At 45.2% G+C, this 23242-nt stretch overlaps 1 protein-coding gene across 1 annotated transcript in view; it reads right to left on the reverse strand.

Moving 5' to 3' along the window:
* The window catches only part of FHAD1 (forkhead associated phosphopeptide binding domain 1), a 124385-nt gene extending 103369 nt beyond the window's left edge, over positions 1-21016 (reverse strand). The window contains exons 1-2 of the mRNA XM_078071797.1: positions 20896-21016; positions 17345-17451 (exon numbers count right to left, since the gene is read on the reverse strand). Coding sequence (XP_077927923.1) covers positions 17345-17437 — 93 coding nt within the window. The 5' untranslated portion in view covers positions 17438-17451; positions 20896-21016. The remainder of the gene's footprint in view (positions 1-17344; positions 17452-20895) is intronic.
* Positions 21017-23242: the final 2226 nt, after the last annotated feature.

Below are 23242 nucleotides of genomic sequence, written 5' to 3' on the forward strand. Positions count from 1 at the left end.
CCCCACCCCCACAACACTCTCTCCATTAAAAAAAAAAAAAAATGATGACGCTCAGGGTCAGAGAAGTTAAGTGACCTGGCCAAGGCCACATGGTTAGTGTGTGGCGGAGCTGGGGTATGCGCTCTCTGACTCCAGACCCAGAGCAGGTGCCCAAGTTGTGAGGTGGGGAATCAGGCAGCACAGAGGCAAAGGGAACTTGGGGGAGTCTGAATGAGCACATATTCTGGCCAGGGAGTTGGCCCCTTTCTCTTTCCCTGACCCCACATAGGTACGCTTTTGGTTGTCCAGAATGGCAGGACAGAAAGCAAAAATCACCCCAAACACAAACTAGAAAGATCAGTTGGCAAGTGACAACTGTCCACTTTCCTGCAAGGAAAATACCAAGTTTGTGGAATAAGGTACATAGAGCTAAGGAAGGGGAGAGTTTCTAATGATTGTTGTTCATTAATTTTTTTATTCATTTTGAAAATAACATTTTAAAAGTGTTACAGAAAATGAGAATTGGAGAAAAGCACAAAGAAGACATTATAATCACTTAGGCTCCCATCCCCCAGAGGCAGGCACCGTTTTAACACTGTGGCTCACTTCCTTCCAGTCTTCTGTCTATGCTTACAATCTTTTTAAAAAGTTCAAACAAAATTGAGATCACACCACATAACATACAGTTTTATAACTACTTTTACAAAACCTTGGTGTACAATGAAGGTTTTCCCATGTGATTAGTTATTTCTATTGCTTTTTAAAAGCTGCTCAGAATTTATCTCATCGGTGATGATCTGCTTTTCAATAGGGGGCCAGGTGTGACTACATTTCCAGAAAGAAAGGGACCCCAGCCCAGATAGTGTGTCTGTGAGTTGGCAATGCGGGGCAGAAGGCTCCTCCGTACTTTCTCTTTCGTTAGAAGAGTGAGCAAAGTTTAGCACCCAGGAGGAAAGACTACATTCCCTGGGTCGTAGGGCTCTGGACTGTGGCTGTAGGGCACGTGTGAAGTCTTTCTCTTTTCAGGACACTGTGCCTATGAGACATCCACCCCGGCCTGAGACTTTGCAATCAGTTTCTAGATTTATCTTCTCAGAGTGCCTCATCTGACATTCTCACAGAGTACTTGCACTTAGAAAAGTATAAAGTCCCATAATACAGTACAAAGTGTAAAGTCCCATAATACAATGATACCAATAGCTTGTATTGATAATATAATAATAGCTTATATTATATAGCTTATATTGTTATACAGTAATATAATAACTTGTATTAATAGAATATATTAATTCAACATTACATGCCAGGAAATTTGCTAAGTGCTCTACTGCATTATCCCATTTCATCTACACAATAATCCAAAGGGATGGTTCTCTATTTTGTAGATAAGGAAACTGAGGCACAGAATGATTAAATTTGCCCAAAGTCACCCAGCTTGGCTAGCCTGGATTGTATTCAGATTTGCTTGATTCAAATGTCTGTGTTCTTACCCACTTTGCAAATTTTTATCATATACTTCGGTATTCAAAATATTGAAACACAGAAAGCAGGAGGAACTATATTAATTTCAGATGGAACTGACTTCAGAGCAAGAAGTGTTACTAGGGGTAAAGAGAGGCATTACATATGATGACAAAGGGGTCAATTCTCCAAGAAGACATAACAATCCTTAATTGTATGTGCCTAAAGATAGAGCATCAGAATAGGTGAGGCAGAAAGTGATAGAAGTCTGAGGAGAAATAAACAAATCCATTATGATAGTTGGAGACTTCAACATCCCTGTATCAGTAATGGACAGATTCAGCAGGCAGAAAATTAGTAAGGATAAAGCTGAACTGAACACCACCATCAGTCAACTGGATCTAAATGACATGTATAGATTGCTTCACCAAATAACAACAAAATGCACATTGTTCTCAAGCTCACATAGAACATTCACCAAGATAGACCACACTCTGAGCACAAAACATAACTCAACAAATTTAAAAGAACAGAAATCATACAAAGTATGCCCTCAGCCTATGATGGAATCAAACTAGGAATCAATAGCTGAAAGATAGTTGAAAATTCCAAAGTATTTGGAGATTAAACAACATGCTTCTAAACAGCATGTTGGTCAAGGAAGAAGTCGTAAGACAAAGAAAAAATTATCTAAATGAAATGGAAGTACATGCAAATGAAAATACAACTTATCAGAATTTGTGGGATGCAGGAAAGCAGTGCTGAGAAGGAAATTTATAGCATAGAATGCATATATTAGAAATGAAAGAGTTTAAAATCAATAATCTAAGCTTCCACCTTAGGAAATTAGAGAATGAAGAGCAATATAAGCCTAAGACAAGCAGAAGAAAAAATTAGGACAGAAATGAATGAAATAAAAAAACAGGAAAATAATAGAGAAAAATCAATGAAATGAAAAGTTGATTCTTTGAAAAGATTGATAAAATTGGCAAGCCTCTAGGAGGCTAACCAAGAAAAAAAGAGAGAGGGTACAAATTACTAAAATCAGAAATGAAAGAGAGACCATCACTACTCATCCCATAAACATTAAAAGGATAATAAAGTAACATTATAAATAATTCTATGCCCACCAATTTGATAACTTAGATGAAACTGACCACCTCCTCGAAAGATACAATGTATCAAAACTCATACAAGGAGAATTAAATGATCTGAATAGGCCCATATATATTTAAGAATTTGAATCAATAGTTAATAGCCTTCCAAAACAGAAAGCACCAGGCCCAGATGGGTTCATTTGTGAATTCCATCAAACACTTAAGGAAAAAATGATACCAGTTCTCTACAGCCTCTTCCAGAACATAGAAACAGAAGGAACACTCCCTAACTCATTCTATGTGGACAACATTACTCTAATACCAAAACCAGACAAAGATATTACAAGAAGAGAAAACTTCAGACCAATATTTCTCATGAACATAGAAGCAAAATCCTCAACAAAATATTAGCAAATTGAATCCAACAATGTATACAAAGAATTGTATACCACAAGCAAGTATGCAGGTATGCAAGACTGGGTTGACACTTGAAAATCAATTAATGTAATCTATCACCTCAACAGGCTAGCGAAGAAAAGTCACAGGATCATATCACTGGATGAAGAAAGAGCATTTGACAAAATTCAACACCTATTCATCATTAAAAAGCAAAAACACAAAACTTTTGGCAAATTAGGAATAGAGGGGAACTTCCTCAACCTGATAAAGAACATCTACAAAATCCCTAAAGCTAATCACACTTAATGATGAGAAACTAGAAACTTTTCCATTAAGATCAGGAACAAGACAAGGATATCCCTTTTCACACTCCTTTTTAACACAGTACAGTGTCCTAGCCAGGACATGCAATAAGACAAGAAAAGGAAATAAAAGGTACGTAGATTGGGAAGGAAGAAATAAAACTGTCTCTGGTTGCAGATGACATGATTGCCTATGTAGAAAATCCCAAAGAATCAACAAAAACACTCTTAGAATTAATAAGCAATTATAGGAAGGCTTCAAGATACAAAATTAATATACAAAAGTTGATTGCTTTCCTGTATACCAGCAATGAACAGCTGGAATTGGAAATTAAAAATACAACACCACTTACGTTAGCACCAAAAAAAAAAAAAAAAAAAAAAAAAAAAGGGAAAAGAAAGACCAGACAGACAGACTTAGGTATAAATCTAACAAAATATGTAAAGATCTATATGAAGAAAACTATATGATGTTTAGCATCATTTCATAGGCTTATTTGCCATCTGTATATCTTCTTTGGTGAGGTGTCTATTCATATCTTTTGCCCATTTGTAAACTGGGTTGTCTGTTTCTTAATTGTTGAGTTTTAAGACTCATTTATTTTGGATACATGTTTATAGTATTCTTATTCATAACTGCCCCAAACTGGAAGCAACCAAGGTGTCCTTTAAAAGGTAAATGGATAGGCAAATTGTGGTACATCCGTACAATAAAATAATAGTGATGAAAAGAAATGAGCTATCAAGCCACAAAAAGACATGGCGGAACCATGTAAACGCGCATTGCTTAGTGAAAGAAGCCAGTCTGAAAAGGCTGTACGATTTCAACTATATGAAATTCTGAAAAAAGTAAAACTATAGAGATGGTAAAAAGATCAGTGGTTTCCAGTTGGATGGAACTGGAATGGAATGGAATTCCAAATGGAATTCCAGTTGGATGGGTTCATCCCATCCAAAGCGATGGATGTGGGACGGCATGAATAGGGGGAGCACAGGGATTTCGGGGCAGTGAAACTATTCTGTATGACACGGCAGTGGTGTATACTTATTATATATTTGCCAAAACCCACAGAATATGCAATGCGAGGAGTGAGCCCTAATGTAAACTATGGACTTTAGTTAATAATAATATATCAACATTGGTTCCTCAGTGGTAACTAATGTCCCATGTTAAAGCAAGATGTTAACGATAGGGGAAGCTCTGTGTGTGTTTGGTGGGGCTGGGTATATGGGAACTCTATGTACTATTTGCTCAATAACCTATAAACCTCAATCTGGTCTAAAAAAGAAACATTTTTTTCAATATTAAAACACATCAGTTCTTTGGGAAATGCCACTCACGTCATGGTCATCACCATTCTCATTGATCTCTGTGTTCCATGAACTCTGGATAACCCATCAAAGAGAGAAATTCTATGGGCTGCATTTTGTTTTTCTTTTCCCAGGCCTCATTTACTTTCAGTTCCTCAGTAGCTGTCAGGCCATTATTAAGAAATCAAAGCAAGCAGGAAGTTTTGAATGACTCCATAAAATGGGGTGAGCCCCTGCCACATATTGGGCCAAGAGAGTGCTTCCTGGGACTGCCCTATCATACCAGACCGTCCACTTCCTTGGAAAATTGAAAAGCTACTATTGGGACAGAAGCCCTGCTGCTCAGATAGGCTGAATGTATAAACTCCACCCTGCTGAGCTGTACCACGATTCACTGGTGGGAATGTTAAAACGTGCAGCTCGATGTGAAAGACAGTTCCTCAAAAACTTAAGAATGAAATTATCAGATGATCCGGCATACAACCAAAGGAACAGAAAGCAAGGGCTTGAAGAAATATTTGTACGCCCATGTTCACAGTTCTATTTGCAATAGCTGGAACGTGGAAACAACCCAGGGTCCATTGACAGATGAGTGCATAAGCAAAACGTGCCAAGTACCTACGATGGAATATTATTCAGCCTTAAAAAGGAAGAGAATTCTGATGCATGCTACAATATGGGATGAACCTTGAAGACATCACGCTGAGTGAAATAAGCCAGTCATACATAGGCAACTACTGTCTGATTCTACTAATATGAAGTGGGTAGAGTTGTCAAGCTCATAGAAACAGAAAGTAGGATGGGACTGGGACTGGCGGGGGAGGGGAAGTTGGGCATTATTTGGTGGTTTAATGGGTATAGAATTTCAGTTTTGCAAGATGAAGAAGTTCTGATTGGTTATACAACAATGTGAACACTCTTAACACTGCTAATCCGCACACTTAAAATTGGTTCAGGTGGTAAACGTTATGTGCATTTTACCACAATATTGAAAATGGCTAAGATGGGAGCGCCTGGGTGGCTCAGTAGGTTGAGTGTCCAGCTCTTGGTTTCGGCTCAGGTGTTGATCTCAGGGTCATGGGATCAAGTCCCGCGTTGGGTTCTCTGCTCAGCGCAGAGTCCGCTTGTCCCTCTCCCTCCCCCTCAAATAAATAAATAAAATCTTTAAGATAAATGGCTAAGATGAAGTGCCTCAGCCAACATCAAGATGCTGGCACATGGCAGTCAGAACCAAAATCTGTATCCTTGACTTACCCCTTACGCTTGTCACAGTAGACAGTGATTTAATAGTGAGACAGGAGTGGGGTGGAACTGAATATGGGCCACGCATTTTATTATTTATTTATTTATTTATTTGAGAGTGAGAGATCGCAGGCACACGTGTGTGTGCATGGCGGGGGAGAGAGGCAGAGGCAGAGGGAGAGAGAATCTCAGGCTGACTCCATGCTCAGCGTGGAGCCTGACCGGGGCCCAGCCCAAGTGGCTGCATCGATGGGCTGATGGGCTCCTTGCTTCTGGTTTCTGGTTGGGGCTGGCCAATGGGGGATCAGAGATCCAAGCAGGGAGGAGAGAGGGTAGGGTAGTTGTTCTCCTGGCTCCCTCCCTGTGGGGTCACCATGAGCTGGGTGCAACCCTCCACCAAAAGCCACAGCTCCTGTTGGGGGTTCCAGGAGATGTAACCCCCTCACCCTTCAGGTCTAGGGGGTGGGAACAGCCCCTCACTCTTAGTGGCTCTGGGCACTGCACCATCCGGAGTGGTTTCTTTAAGTCTGGCCACCCCCTGTAGGAGTCCCTTTATGAAACCCACCTCTGTCTCTCCACACCCATTCTGGATGGCCCTCTGCCCCCTGCCAGGACCTGGAGTTCCAGCAGGGAGAAGCTGTCAGATATGACTTTCAAGTCCCCTTCTCTCAGCCATGGAGGGGCTCAGGGTGGTCTTGTCATTACCCCACCTTGTCTGGTCCCAGCTCACGGAGGGTCTCCTCTTTGTATCTTCAGTCTCAGCATGACCCCCTAACCCGTGACCATGTTCACCATCCTCACAATGCCTCCCCTCCCCGTCCCCCATTCCTTTCCATTGGTGTCAAACTGTCTCGAGAGTGTTCCTTCCCACCTGAGCCCTCAGCCCACTGTCACTGTCACCCATGGCCCCCCAGCTTCTGCGGCAGCTAGCACTGTGGTCGGGGGAGGCATGTGGCCTCCTGGTTAAGGGGCTGAAGAGGCAGGATGGTGTGGTGCTTATTGGACTGGCTTTCGAGGTGGGGGGCCTGGGCTCAAAGTCCAGCTCTCCTACTTCCTAGTTGGGTGACCTTGGGCACGTGACCTATTCTCTTAGTGCCTCGGTTTCCTCGTCGGTGAATACAGACAACAATAGAACAGCTTAGTAGTTATTGGTGACGTATAAATGAGATAACACATACAAAAGCACTGAGAACTTTGGCACATATAGAGAATGCCAAAATGCTCACTACTGCGAGCAAGAGGACGGGCTCTAGGGTTGGAAAGCCTGGAGTCCAATCCCGCCTCTGCCGCATCCCAGCTGTCAGCCTGGGGCAGGTCTCTTGCTTCCTGTGGTCGCTTCCCCTGCAAAAGTGGGTTTCATATGCTGTGCTTCACAGGACTGACAGCAGGTACTCTTTGGAGGAATTTTCAAGGTAGGAGGACAACATTTTAAAAATTAAATGGTGTGTGTATGTGCATGTGATCTAATTCCTTTTACCTTTTGGTTCTTGGCTATCCCATTCCCTTGCTCCATCCTCCTTACTGCCTCAAGAAAGATATAATGCAGATATATGTTAAGAAAGAAAAAAAGAAGAAGAAGAATGTAGCAGGAGGGGAAGAATGAAGGGGGGGAAATCGGAGGGGGAGAAGAACCATGAGAGACAATGGACTCTGAAAAACAAACTGAGGGTTCTAGAGGGGAGGGGGTTGGGAGGATGGGTTAGCCTGGTGATGGGTATTGAGGAGGGCACGTTCTGCATGGAGCACTGGGTGTTATGCACAAACAATGAATCATGGAACACTATATCTAAAACTAATGATGTAATGTATGGGGATTAACATAACAATAAAAAAATTAAAAAAAAAAAAAGAAAGATGTAATGCAGAAACAGTGAAAACTGGGGTTTCAAAAGAATAAGGAAATGAAGAAACAGCTGAGCTCTGGTAAGACAGTGAGTCTGGGAGGAGAAGGGCAGGGGAAGCATCTCTCCTTCCCTCTGTCAGTGACACCCGCCTACCTTGGTCTCCCTGGGAAGGCCCCGAGGAAGGGCAAAGCCTCAAGAAGAGGCTAGTTCCTAAAATCAGACTGCCTGAGCAGGGTTCCCAGCCCCCAACCCACCCTGTGTGACCTCAACTTCCTCACCTATAAAATGGGGGAAATGATAGTGCCTGCCGCGTAGGGTTGTTCATTGTAAGGATTAAATGAGTTAATATACTCGGAAGTGCCCAGAACAGTGCCTGGCACCAAGTAAACCCTCAGTGTGTTATGCATATGTTACTGATATGTTCCCTGGCCTGGCCACAGCTTGCTGGCTCTGCTACCTGTCTGATTACTCCTAGGTCTCCATGCTGGGCTCCTCTCCCTTTGCCTGCCCCCGGATTCCATGGCTCCGAGGAGTCTAGGGCCAGCTCCCTTTCCTTCTCGCTCCATCCACAGGTGGGGCCACTGCACCACCCCCAAATTCTCCGATGTGTATTTCCAACCCCCAGCTCATCTCCGGGCCTCCCAGTGACCGCCTGACCCTGGATGCTGATGCACTCACCTCACGTTGCATCCTGCCTCCTCCCATCCCATATAACCCTTCCCAGCTCACCCACCATCTCTCTCCACGGCTCCTGACATTGTCCTTACTGGTTCCTCCAAAATGCTCTCAAACAAGCCCCACAAGGCCACACCCTCCCCGTGGCAAAGGTGCAGGCAAGAGGTAGGATTAACTACAGTAGGTAGAATGGTCCCCAAAAGAGATCTATGCCCTAAACGTGGATCCTGGTATGATACTCCATTACATGGCACAAGGGACTATACCGATGTAGAGGTTACTAATCCATGATCTTAAAAGAGGGAGAGTATCCTGGATCTTCCAGGTGGGACTAGTCTAATGCCATGAGCCCTTAAAGCAGAGACTTTCTCTGGCTGGAGTTGGGACAGATGAGCCAGAACTGGGGGTCAGAAAGATCTGAAACACGAAAAGGCTTTGACCCAATGCTGCTGGCTTTGAAGATGAAGGGGGCCACCAGCCTGGAATGTGGGCGGCCTCTCTGGGCTGAGAGCCACCTCCACGGACAGCCAGCCTGCAAAGGAGACCTCAGTCCGTAACTGCAGGAGCTAAGTTCCACCAACCACCCGAACCAACCTGGCAGCGGATTCTCCTTGGAGACTCTGCGTCAGAGCCCAGGCCCGCCAGCACCTTGAGTTTGGCCTCCTGTGACCTGGGGCAGAGAAACCAGCTGAGTTCACCCTGACTTCTGAAGTAGAGCACTGTGACATAATCCCTTTGTGCTGTTGTAAGTGGAACACAAATACAATAGCCAACATTTACTGCAGAATTGACAGCACCAGGCACTGATCCGAGCCCTTCGCAGTAATTATCTCATAACGTGGTCGCTGCAACTGTCCCCGTGGTGCATATACAGAAATCGCAGTGGGGAACAGCTACACAGCTTGCCTGAGACCCTACAGCCCACCAGGGCGGAGCCGGGCTCTGAACCAGCTGCCTGGTGCCAAGGTCATGCCCTTGACTGCTCTGTTCTAGGGCCTCTCTGCCTGCTCTTCTCCCACCCAAATAACAAAGACCATCAGTTCCTCCCCAGCTTTAAAAGCCTTTTTCAGGGCGGGAGGCGGGGGAGAGGGGGCGCAGAGGTTCCTCTTCAAATGCTTAGCCTGGCTTCCATTTTACATATTGCCACCAACATGTCCTTTTCTCCCGGGGCCAAATTATTCACCAAACCTCTCCGGACCTTTGCACATGCTGTTTCAACACCTCGGGTGTCCTTTCCTGCTTGCTCTGCCTGGAAAATCTGAAGGCTCCTCTTTTAAAGAGGCAGCTCAAGCTTGGTTTTCTCAGAGGCGTTTCCTGACCCCCAGAAAGGATTCTCATGGGGCCTCAACTTACAGCCCCAACGGTCCTCTTGGGTGGAAAGCACTGGGTCAACATTCCCTCCCCCACACAAGTCCCCCACTAGATGGCACCACGCCAGCTAGTTGTGGGCATGAGGACCACAAGAAAATTCATTTCGTGTTTCACCTACGATCCTCACTTTGGATTTCACGCTCTGGAACTTCCCTAGCTCAGTGAACTATTTTAATATTCCAGTCAACTCACAAGGAATTTCAGATATTTAGATTTTAGATGCTCCCAAAGCTAAATTCACACTCAGGGAATGAAACTTCTTTCTCTAGAAGCTTTGAGTCAGATGGCCCTGAATCTGAAATCAGCCCCACCTCCCCTGACCAGCTGTGTGGTTTGGGGAAAGTTACTTAACCTTTCTGTAAATGAGGATAATAATGATAATAGCAGTTCCTACCCCATAGGGTTTTTTTTTTTTTTGAGGGTGTAATTTTGTAAATACACGTACAGTACACAGAATATATATGAAGCCACATGAGGTGTGGTAAGTAGTCTAGAAATGCACGCTCTAGCTGTTTGTATTATTTGTGCTATTGAAGAGATTATGATCTTCCACCTCACATCCATTAGAATGGCTACAATAAAAAAAAACCAGGATAAAACCAGTGTTGGTGAGGATGTGGGGACAGTGGAGTCCTTGTACTCTGTTGGTGGGAATGTAAAACGGAGCAGTAGATGAGAAGAATGGTATGGCGGTTCCTCGAAAAATTAAGGATAAAACGATATATGATCCAGCAAGCCCACTTCTGGGTATACATCCAAAGGAACGGAAAGCAAGGGCTGGTAGAAATGTTTGTACACCCGTGTTCACGGCATTATTTCCAGGAGCCACAAGGTGGAAAGAACCCAGGGTCCACTGACAGGCGAGCGGGTAAGCAACACGTGCCGAATGCATACAACGGAATATCCAACACGGGCAAACCTTGAGGACATGATGCTAAGTGAAGTAAGGGTCATAAGAGGATGAACACTGCATGATTCCACTTACAGGAGGTACCTAGAGGAGCCAAATTCATAGAGACAGAAAGCAGAAGGGTGAGGGCCAGGGGCTGGGGGAGGGGCACTGGGGATGGTTGTCGAGTGGGTGCAGGGTTTTGTAGGGTGACAAGCTCTGGGGATGGAGGCAGCGACGGCCGCACAAGGTGAGTGTATTGAACACCACTGACCTGTACACCGAAGAGCGGTTAAGATGGAACATTTTGTGTTCTGTTTTACCACAATAACAAAAAAAAATGAGCAACATGGGATCAGCCCCTTTCTATAAACTTTTTCCCCCCTTGGAAGCCCTCCACCTGCTGGAGGGAAAGCTGGCTCATCAATTGCTGCAGTAGGGGGGTGCCTGGGTGGCTCAGTGGGCTAAGCGTCTGCCTTGGGCTCACATCATGATCCCGGGGTCCTGGGATCGAGTCCCCCGTCAGGCTCCCTGCTCAGTGGAGAGTCTGCTTCTCCCTCTGCCTGCCGCTCCCCCTGCTTGTGCTCTCTCTCTCTCTGACAAATAAATAAAATCTTTAAAAAAAAAAATGAAAGAATTGCTGCGGTAGGAAGTGACCAGTGAGATCAGCCCCAAGTTCCAGCTGCCAGTTCTTGAATGGGGGAGAGGAAAGCTCCCCTGGGACTCAGGAGAGCAGGTGGGTGAATCCCGGAGCAGCAGGGCTCGGGGAGGAGCCAGGAGTGAGCATGGGAGCACAACCCAGGTGAGCAGGGAGCAAGAAGAGCGGATGGAAGGGGCGGCGACCGCCCGTGTCTTTCTGCGCCTTTCCCCACAGAGACTGAGCAGGGTAAGAATCCTTATCTAGCCCAGGTCCACCTGTCACCTTATTTCTCAAAATGCAGGGGTTCGCTCATAAGAGAAACACAAATGAAAACGACATGGGTGCCGGGTCTGAGCGAAGATCCAGTGGGTGGACAAGGCACGCTGGGGCAGGGCTGTCCAGTGCTGATAACCTCTGGTGGGCAATCCGGAGACGCCCGTCAGAAGTACAGATGTGTGTGCCCACATGTCTGCGAAGTGATGTAAATAACGGGACAATCGTGGCAGCCTTGTTTAATAGTGATAAACAAGAAGACATGGGCTCTGATGGCTCTTTTCTAAGAGGCAGCCCAGAACAGGCAGGTGCCAGGCAAAGGGACAAGAGTCCTCTGGCCATATGGGTGCGGGTGTGTCTGTTAGATCAGTCTTGCTCCACGACTCTCAGATCCCACCTGAGAAGGGGCTGCCACGTGCTAGACTGTTCCAGCCGGAAGGGAACCAGCTGGTAGGTACTGAGTGCCCAGGCCAAATGTGCGGGTGTAAGCATTTCACCCCCTGTCATTTTTGTCCTTTCTTCTTCTCTTCCATCTCCCCCCTCCCTGCCACAGCATGGTGCTGACTTGGGCTGTCCTGCAGCTCAGTCTTCGAGGGGATTTGGAAACCTCTCACGTGTGGCCCAGTTGAGTTCTTGGGGAGGGGTGAGGGTGGGTCAGCTCTCCACTGTGGAACTCTTGCTTCTCTTTCCCTCAAAACAGAGTATACTGAAATAGTATGTGCCCCTCCCCCCATCAGGGGCTCCCACAACATCATCTCCCAAAAAAAATGTGTGGTCAAGAAGAAAGAGGGAGGGTCCTCAAAGCATGGTCCTGGAACCAATCTCCATGGGACCCCAGTCCCCACCTGAGCCCGGGGAGCATATATAATGTGAAGATTCCTGGGCCATACCCTGAACCCACAGGGTCAGAATGTCTAGGGGTTCAAGTTTAACAAGCACTCTGATACGGATGGAAAATTCTACAACCACTGGCTTGCAGTATTTCTTCATTCTGGAAGAATTGAACCCCTTTCTCAGTGGGGTTTAAGTAACAGCCACATCTAACTCGAAAAATTACAGTTCACAAGCCACATCTGATCACACAAATTAAAATTCACAAGGTTTATGTCTTAAATGAACAAGGCTGAGGCTTTCAAGCTCTGGAAAATGGGAGAGGGGAGATTCTGAACAGAGCTCTTTAAAAAAAAAATTTATTTATTTGAGAGAGAGAGACAGAGATAGCGATAGAGAACACAAACAGGGAGAAGAGGGAGAAAGAGGCTCCCCGCTGAGCAGGGAGCCGGATGCAGGGCTCGATCCCAGGCCCCTGGGATCACAACCTGAGCCAAAGGCAGACGTTTAACCAACTGAGCCACCCAGGCTCCCCTGAACAGAGCTCCTGATGGCGAGTCTGCATGTGGCAGCCAGGATGGTCATTTCAAAATGCACGTCTCTCCCCTTGCTTAAAATTCCTCAGTTTCTTCCCATACTCTTCAGATATGGTGGCTGAAGGAGGCTTACTCATCTCTTAAGCTCTCTCCGTTCCCACTCTTCTGGACACACTGGTTTTCTCTCAGTCCCTTGGGCTCATAATATTCTCTTCCACCCCAGTGCCTCTGCACATGCCATTCCCCTTTCCCCTTGTCTAGTTAAATCTTCCTTATCCTCCATATTCTTTTCCTTTAGAGCCCCAATGTGAATAGAACCATACGTGTCTTTGTGGGATCCTATTACTTATGTGTCTCTCTCCTAGCAGCTTCCTGACTGTGGGGACCATGACTTATTCTACCATTGCTTTATCCCCAGGCTTGCCTCAGTGCTGAGGCTCCAGGTAAATATTTGTGGAAGGAATGAGTGATAACAACCGTAAAAGCTAGCCTGGTGAAAACAGGCTTCCTTTTGCCGTGAGAGAACCAAACTCCTTACAGGATAGAGAAAGAAGTCTGCAGGGCAAAACCCTGCAAAGATCAATATTGATTTTTCCCTGAGCCAAATGATTACAAGTGACTTTTATTTTCTTCCTTATCCTGTGCTTTCTCCCATTTTTTAAAAACAGTAAGTGTGTAATGACCTTCCATTATCGGAAAAAGTAAATGGTGTCAAAATCTGATGCCATCAACAATCAGAACAATATGTCAGCCTTGCCAGTGAGTATAAATCCCTAGAAGTAAGACTGTCTATTCTTTAGGATTTACTCAGGTAAATAAAACAATCTTTTTTATTTGCTAGATGTAACCTCTGGGTAATTTTGGAGATTACTTTTTATTAATATGTATTTCTGAACTTTATTTAGTGAAATGACCTCTAGTGGTACAAATAACATAAACTATAAATTGACTGGTGATTGATTCCTCAGGGTGGCCCATAGCTAATCAAGGGTGATTCTTCTCATCAGAAAGGCCCAAGGAAGTCAACAGAGCAATTTTCAACTTGTCTTGTTTTATAAAACTAGAAAATGCTGACACGTCCGCAGGTTTCAATTTTTCAAAATGGACCTGTGTCCCCACAACCCCTTTTAAGCAAATCTCCTCTCCCAAATCCATTTAAACTTGGGGAAGAGGATTTGTTTAAGAGAAGATAGAAGCGCCCATCAAAAGTCTGTTCACAAAACATTTGGCAATTCATGTGTCATCTGTTCTCTAGGGAGCCAAGATGAGCTCGTGCTTCTGGAAACACAGCCGACTGCTCATAAATCAATGTGACTGCGGCTGGCGGGGGTGATTTACTTCTTAAACTAAGTCTGAGGAGCAGTAGGTGGTCAATTATTTTTATACAGTGAATGCAACTCAATTTCTGTCTATATAAAAATTGTCCTCATTAGTTCCTTTTTCCATATAGCTTGTTAATATCAGTGGCTCCTCATCTTAATCCTGTGCACCTTTAAGGATTCTTCTCAATCTCCATTTTATGAGCCTATATTAATGATCATGGCATCATTTACTTAGAATCATGTGCCATTTTATGTGCATTTCTCACTTATTCCTTACCACAACCCTGTGAGATCAGTGGCTTATAGACAGGGAAAATGAGCTCAGAGAAATCAAGTAATTTGCTTAGAGTCACAAAGCCAACCAGTGGCCTAATGAGATTCAGTCCCAGGTCTGTCTCTCTCCAAAGCCTACAGTTTTCTAATATCATACTCGGGTTCAAAACACAGATCTCTGTTTCTACTTTGGCCAGACATGAAATGAAACTACCTAAAACCTGTCCCTTGTTGTGATAAAGAAAAATCTGCAATTCTTCTTCTTTTCCCCCACTTTGTGCACTAAACAGAGATTTCTGTGTCCTTCCTGGTAGGGAGACTACGTCATGGATAAGAACCTCAAGGGGAGATCCATTGCGTTATTTTTAAATTTGAGTGTTTCTGACAAACACTCTCAGAAAATTAGGAATAAGCAATTATAAAGATTTATACTGCTTTGATCACTGTTATTCAACAGAGTACTGGACATTCTAGCCAGTGCATTAAAGCAAGAAAAAGGAAATTAAGGGTATTTAAGATCTCCTTTTCTGAAAGGAGAAATAAACTTTTTTATCTGTAGATGGCATGATTGTTTATGTGTAAAATCCCAATAAATCTGTAAAAACTTTCTAGGAGTACCTGGGCGGCTCAGTCGGTTAAGCATCTGCCCTTGGCTCAGATCATGATCCTAGGGTCCTGGGATCAAACCCCACATTGGCCTCCCTGCTTGGAGGGGGGGCTGCTTTTCCCTCCTTCTCCCTCCCCCCTGCTGCTGCCCCTGCTTGTGTGCTCTGAGCTCTCTATGTCAAATGAATGAATAAAATCTCCAAAACAAAACAAAACGCAAAACAAAAAAAATTTTCTAGAAAGTTTAGTTATGGTTGCACGATACCACATAAGCATACAAAAATCAAGTGTATTTCTATATACTATTAATGAACATGTGGAAACCAAATTAAAAATATAATACCATTTACAATCATTAAAAAAAGATAAATACTTAAGTGCATATCTAACCAAACATGTACAGGGCTTGTATGCTAAAAACTACAGAACATTTATGAAAGAAATCAAAGACCCCCTAAATAGAAGGAGAGACATACCACGTTCATGGATTGGAAGACAACATAGTAAAGATATCAATTCTTCTCATACTGATATATTGGCTTAAATACAATTCCTATCAAAATTCCAGCAAGATATTTTGTATATACAGACAGGCTTATACTAAAATTGGTGTGAAAAGGCAAAACAACTAAAATAGGTAAAAAGAAATTTTTTTTTTTAAAAGAAGGATAAAATGGAAGGAATCACTCTACTTGAGTCAACACTTACATAACTTCAGTAATCAAGACTGTGTTGTACAGGTAGAGGGACAGACACATAGATCAATGAAAAACATATAGGAAACTTGGAAATATCTCCCACACAAGTATGGCTAGATGGTTTTTGACAAAGTTCCAAAAGTATTTCAATGGAGAAAGGACAGTCTTTTCAACAAATGGTGCTGGGACAACTACATATCCACACGCAATGAAGACGAACCTTGACCTAAATCTCATGTCATATACAAAAATGAACTCAAAATGGTGCATATATTTAAACACAAAACCTACAAAACTTTTATAAAAAAATATGAGAAATCCTCCGGATCAAGGACTTGGCGACATATTCTTAGACAGGACATGAAAAGCATGATTCATGAAAAGAAAAAATGATCAACTGAACTTCATCAAAATCTAAAACTTCTGCCCTATGAAATATTCTGTTAAGAGAATGAAAAGATAAGTTATCGACAAGGAGGAATGATCTGCAATCTCTGTATCTGAAAAGGGACACGTCTCTAAAATATTTTTTAAAAAACTCTCAAAACTCAATAGTTAAAAACCAAACAACGTGATTAGAAAATGGGCAAAAGACATGAAGAGACATTTCACCAAAGAGGATGTGCACAAGGCCAATAAGCCCATGAAAAGATGTCCAACATCACTAGCCATTAGGGAAATGCAAATGAAGACCATGGGGAGGCATCACGACACACCAGAACAGCTAAAATTAAAAACCAGTGATAACACCAGTTGCTGGTGAAGATGCAGAGAAACCGTGTCTCATACATTTGATGGCGGGAATGTTAAATGGTACAGCCACTCTGGACAACAGTCTAGCAATTTCTTTAGAAAACATACACTTCCCATCTGATCCAGCAATCACACTCCTGAGCATTTATCCCAGAGAAATAAAAACTTGCGTTCACACAAAAACCTGTGCACAAATGTTCATAAGTAGATTTATCTGTAACAACCCCAGATTAGAAACAATCAAAATGTCCTTTAATATGTGAATGGTTAAACAAACAGTGGTACATCTACACCATGGAAATATTACTCCCAATAAAAAGGAACAGGTGAACAACCTAAATGGATCTCAAGGACATTATGCTGAGTGACAAAAAAACAATCTCAAAAGGTCACATGTGGTATAATTCCATTTATGTAACATTCTCAAAATGTTGTACACATCACAACAGTCTCCAAAAGCTCTGGAAAAGGCGAGAGGCCATTGCTCAAGCCGAGTACTTCAGGTGGCCCTCGCTGTCAGGCCCAGAGCAGGTGAAGGTCAAAGCATGAGCTCCATGCCCCCTTCCAAACGGCCCCATTTGGCTGGGGGGAGGGGACGATAGGTGGGGCATCCGTACACATGGTCAGCAAAGGACAGAGGGCACATCACACTCTATCTCATACTCATTTTCACTACACATGCTGAGGAGACCAGTACATTCCACAGGTAGTTATGGGTCGCACATGGAGGGAGGATGTGGCTGTTCGCTAGAGGATGTGCTTTAAAAAAGACTCGAGTCCACAGAACAGCAGGGACGTGTGGAGGGGGTGAGATGCTGGGAGTGGGCAGGAACAGTTCTTACCTCTAAAACAAGGTCTGAGTCTTCATGCCTTCCAACAGTAGTACTTTTATTCAGGACAAAAAAGCCTTCTGCGCTCTTTAGGTAGGCTTTCATACTCTCTGCTTTCCCTATAGAAGGTTTTCAGAAAAAAAAAAAGTTATTAGGAAAATGCAATCTTCTGATTATTCAACATCACATTTAGAATGGATGAAATGCACCGTCATGTTAAAGGAGAAATCAGCAGAGGTTGGAGAGGATAGATGGACTTTACAGTTTGAGCACAATTTCTGCAGATTTTTAAGACTATCTTTTTAAGCAGTGACATCTAGCAAAGATGAGCTTGGTTCTGATCATCAAACAGAAGACATTTTTTACATAACTCAGTGCCCAAACCACCAATAACAGAAACAACCCAACGAGAAACCTGAATTCCACTGATAATCTCTGTCCACCTCCCATGAAGCTCAGTACAATGTTAGTTATCTGACACAGGAGGTATTCTGTCCCATATTCTTAACCCACCACACACTAGCTCTGTGACTTTGGGTGAGTTGCTTCTTTCTCTATGCCTCAGTTTTCTCATCTGTAAAATGGGGTTAATAATACTCTGTAACCCAAAGGGTTCTGTGAGGATGAAAGGCAATCATGTGTGTGAACCTTTTGGGGTGGTGGGCGCTATACACTAACCACACATTTGTCCTGTTATGATGATGATGATGATGATGATGATGATGATGAATCTTGGGCTTATTGAACTTGAACCCAAGGAAGTTTAGCCTTCTATAGAGCTTCTGAAACTGCTGAGTTAGTCATTGAGGGAATGGGCTTTAAAGGATACTTTCTTTGTAAATCACTCCGTTTCTTCATAAATTAGGGGGAAAAGGGTAACTTTGAAAGGCAAACCATCAAGACTCTACCTTGAACATACGATCAAGACTCTGTACATATTTCCCCCCAACCTTTTTTTATGAAAATGTCAGATACGCAGGTGAACTCCTTTATACCCACCACCTAGATCCTACAATTGACATTTTGCTATATTTGCTGTATCAACAACCCTCCATCTAGCCATGTATCCATCCATTTTGTAGTTAGATGCATTCCAAAGTAAGTTCTATACTGGTTTTTTAAAATATAAAAATCTCAGTGACTTCAGTAGGTTCCCAAATGTTGGTAATTCATATGACGCTTGAATTCTGATTTGAGGTATGTCCAGTTACACAGTGGGACATCCTTCATCTCAGTGCCGTGTCCAAGAGCCGAAGTCCCTCTCTTTTCTTTTCAACTAAAGGGTCACTGAAATGCGATGCTGTTGGACTGCGGATAAAAACAAAGACCATCTAGTTGTGATCATAGGGGTCTCGGGTCTGGTTCTGCTTTTCATCCACATCTACATCATCAATGACTGAATCCCTCCTAAGTGCCAGGCACTGTGCTATTTTTTTTTAATTTTATTTATTTATTTGAGAGAGAGAATGAGATAGAGCATGAGAGGGTCAGAGGGAGAAGCAGACTCCCTGCTGAGCAGGGAGCCCAATGCGGGACTCGATCCCGGGACTCCAGGATCATGACCTGAGCCGAAGGCAGTTGCTTAACCAACTGAGCCACCCAGGCGCCCCTGTGCTATTCTTTTATACACACTGTCTCTTTTCCTCCTTGGAACAGCCCTGTGAGGTAAGTATTAGTACTGTCCCACTTTACAGATGGGGAGACTGAGACTCAGAGAGGTTAAGGACACACAGCACCAAGTGTCAGGGAGACAGCTCTGAGCCTTTGCATGTAACAATCGGCCGGCAGCTCAATTTCCATGTCCACTGCTGCTGGGTGGGACAGAGAGGGGTGGGGGGAGTTGCACTGTCTCTTGACACCTGGGACATGTCAGAAAGTCCTTGACACCCAGATTCCATCCTCTGAAAGGAAGAAAAGACCCAACCTGGGGGCAAGAGAAATAAAAATAAGCCAGATAGTTTATTTTATATTTGTAAACTCTGAGAGCTACGGATACCTCACAAATATGTTTTCCTGTAATGAGAAATACATTTTATTAAGTTCAATGTCATTCACAGAAAGGGAGAGACATTTCCTCTTCTCAAAGAACCATGCTCTGTTAGCTGTCAAATCACTTCAATTATTCACTTCAATGGCAGAGGACCATGTTATCAAGCAACACATTCAAGCCTGATTAATCCGGAATGCAAACTCGGGAGAAAAGTCTCTTCTGCAGGAAAACCACAGGAAATGCTACTAAATTAAACCCCAGAACTTGGGTCGTGTGCATGCTCGATTTTTAGCTCTCCCCCTAGATGTTCCCAAGGCTGGTGTCTTCTCTCTGCTCAGATGTCCCCCCTGTATGGCAACCACCTGACCACCCTAGCTAAAGGCACCCTTTAGTCACTATTGCCATATACCACCTGCTGTGTTTCCTTCTTTGTGCTTATCAACCTCTGACATTTTCTGGTTCCTTTATTTAGTTGTGTTTGCCGTTTATTTTCCTTTCACTGAGATATATGTTCCCAGAGAGCCAGAACTGCATTGTTTCTGTTAAGAGACAGTTCTTCATGGGTACCTTGTATTTGTACCCATTATGGAGCAAAGGCATTGACAAATTTTGTCCTGTGTTTTCTGCCAGCATCTATAAGCTGGCCAGGCTAACTTATTAGCTTGCAAGCAAGGTAAAAGCTCAGACCCTTTGCAGTTGCTCACAGTTTTGTTCATTACCCCATCTCCAGCATCTGCAGCCTAAGTCTTCATGCCTTGAGTGAAGGCATGAGTCAAGTAGAGTCATAGTAGATGCTCAGTAAACATTTGCTGAATGAACGAAAATGCAAATGACACATCAAAGCAAATCTGTGCAGCCGGCTGGCTAGGAATCTTCCCACCCGGTGTCTACCTTAGATATCCTTTTTGGAAACCCTAAATTCTACCTGGAGCTTTTGGGTTGGACACTATCTCTCCATCTTAATCTTGCCCTGTGCAGTCACTCCCCTGCCTGAAAACACCGTAGAAAGTAATTTGAATGTGTTAAATTCTGGAAATTCGCTCTTAGTGCTGTGAAGCACCAGGCATAGTAAAGAGCAAATCACCTGCATACCCCCTGACCACTTGGGATGGCTCAGAATTGGGCTAGAGAAGCAGTATGTCTTTTCAGGGCTACAGGTCTTCAGTGGCCTGGGAGCTGCAAAAGTTCCTCGAGGGAGGGAAGGTCACTAAGGGGATCTCTGGCCATTGGGTGGGTGTTGTCCCTAAATCAGGGGAACCAGAGGGCACCCCTCCTAATCCCCGCTGTACCCCACTGGATATGTAAGAGCGGTATGCTTGGTGCCTAGGAGGGTCCTGAAGCTCCCGCCCAGGCTACTTCTGGAGGCGGGATGGGGGCCTGCATTTTAGGGAGGAGGGGCTGGTGTTGGAGCACCTCCTCCGGGTGCTCCTGGGGACCTGAGCCTGGATCGAGGGGAGTTCCAGCTGGGGGTGGGGCTGCGTCCCGCACCTCGCCTCCAAGCTCTTGACCTCGCAGAGCCCACCGGGTCCGGCCCCAGGTCTCCGCCCGCTGCCTCCTCCCGTGCCGCACTCACCTGGCCGGAGGCAGACGCCCACGCTCTGTCCCCAGCCGAGAGGCCGGCGGGGTCGGGAGGAGCCCGGCCCGCTCCCGGGCGAGGCCGCCTGGCCGCGCTCCCGCGGAGTCTCCAGCCGGCGGCCGGCACGCCGCGCGCCCGCCCGGCCTGTGTACGCGCGTCGCCATGGCAACGCCGCCGGGCCGGTGAGGGGCGTGGCCTGCGCGGCGCAGCGCGGGGGGGCGGGCGTGGTGGGGGTGGTACGCGGGCGGTGTGCCGGGCACCACCTCGAGGATCACAGCCTGCTGCAGCGCCTGGAAGTATCCCGGGGTCTGCAGCTTAGGGATCCCCAGGCCCGTTTCACAGATGGGGAAACGGAGGCTCAGAGGTCACAGAAATAGCCCGCGGTTTTCCAGCGAGGAAGGAGCAGACCCGAGAGTCCTTCTTCCTACTCTCTGCTCTAGGCTGGCTGCGTGGAGGCGGGGTGGGAGGGTGATGGAGCTGAGCCAGGAGAAGCTTAGAGGTTAGAACCCCTGCCCCACCCGAATCTCGACTCCTCTCTGTTGCAGAAAATAGAGTAAGCTGGGGGGGATCACCACTTCTGGGGGTGGGGGTGGCATGGGGATGGGAGACGGATGGGGTGGAAGGAACAATTTTGAAAGAATGAGGATTTTTTTCCATGTGCTGGGGAAAGGATACTTCCAAACCGCCAACCCCACTATGATTCCTGTCCTTCCCTGTCAAAACCGACGTTTATTCGGCCATTTGTTCTTTATCTCTACAAACATCTCCTGAGTCCCCAGAGTTGACCTGCATCGGTCACTGTCCTTGAAACCCCCACCCTGGGCCCAGCACTGGGGGAGGGGCTCTGTGGAGAAAACATGCAAATCCCAAAGATCTCCCACCACCCCCATGTCACCTTCTGCCTGGGAGCAGAACAGCCCAGCCGACTCTGCCTACCTGGAGAATGCTTCCCTTCCCTGGCAGGAAATGGCCGGCAAGGTGCCTCCAGAAAAACTCAAAAAACATTTAAAAAGATGAAATGTGGCAGACTCTATCCTAGGCAATTAGAACAAGATCTAAGAGAGAACTTATGGAAATGGACATAGTGAAGATGCTCAAACATGCCTAGAGGCTTTTAGAAATGCAGATTCCCAGGCACAGACCCGATCACAGATTCTGAGCAGGCAAATGCGGAGGGGCATGGTCTGGGAATGTGCATTTCTTACAAACTTGGCAAAACCCTGTCTTAGGAAGTCGAACTGCAGAGACCTTCCCCGGGGCCTATTCCTGGAAATCTCTTCCAGGGCCTCACGCAGCCTGGAAGGTTGTGCCTGGGGTCAGTTCCCCACATCCAGAAAGACCCTAAGCCTAAAGTTGGAGGAGTGACCACAGAAACTGGGGCCTAAGGAATAATAGCTTCACAGGAACAGGAAGGGTCAGGCTCAACTCCCCAGGGCCTTTCTGCCTCAGGGCCTTTGCACTTATGTTTTCTCTCCCTAGAAAGCACTTCCACCAGGGATCTCCTTCATCTCTTCTAGATTTTTACTCAAATACTGCCCTACTTCAAATTCTTTAAAAAAACCAAACCCAATAAACAAGGAAGAGCAACAAGAGCAACAAAACAAAACAGAAACCTCAACGCTCTCTCCCTCTTCTTCTCATCTGACCGCTTATCATCTAACATCCTGTTTGATTTATCTCATTCGTGTGTCTCCTTGCCCCACCCTCCTCCAGGAGGGCAGGGAGTTTTTTTCTGTTTAGTTCACTGCTGGATCACCAGTACCTAGAACAGTGCCTGAGTGAATGGGGGGTGGAGGGGACAGCCCCCGCCCCCAACACTCACCCACAGCCTGACTTCCTACTTTCTTGGGCCGCTGAGCTGATCTGTCCTGACCCCAGGACATTGGCTTCTCTTGCCAGCTGTCCAGGCAGTGGGCTCACGGGAGGCCTGAGCACCACCCCTACTTGGACCTCCACCTCCATGTTTGATTTAGCCCAATTCTTGTCCCCAGTATGAGTGCAGGATGCAAACTTGCTTACTGCCAGGCAGACCCTAACAGAAGCCAGGCTGGCTGTGAGCCAGAGCAGCCCAAGGCCCCAGATAGTCTTTGAGAGGTCATTGTCGCCAGTAGCCCATCCCTCTGAAGAATTCTAAACTGAGAGCAAAGCTGACATTCAGACCCACGCGAGCAGAAACTGCTAAATCTTGATTGGACTCCCCTCCCCCCAAAATGCCACAGTTGTCTCAAAGGGTGTGTACAATCCTTGAAATGCAATAACATGTAATCCATTTTAATTTCAAAAACAGAACATAAAACACCCCAATAACTTATGGCTTTATGATTTCTTGGACTGAGAGAGAGGG

Source organism: Halichoerus grypus, chromosome 5, assembly GCF_964656455.1.
Source record: "Halichoerus grypus chromosome 5, mHalGry1.hap1.1, whole genome shotgun sequence".
Classification (NCBI taxonomy): domain Eukaryota; kingdom Metazoa; phylum Chordata; class Mammalia; order Carnivora; family Phocidae; genus Halichoerus; species Halichoerus grypus.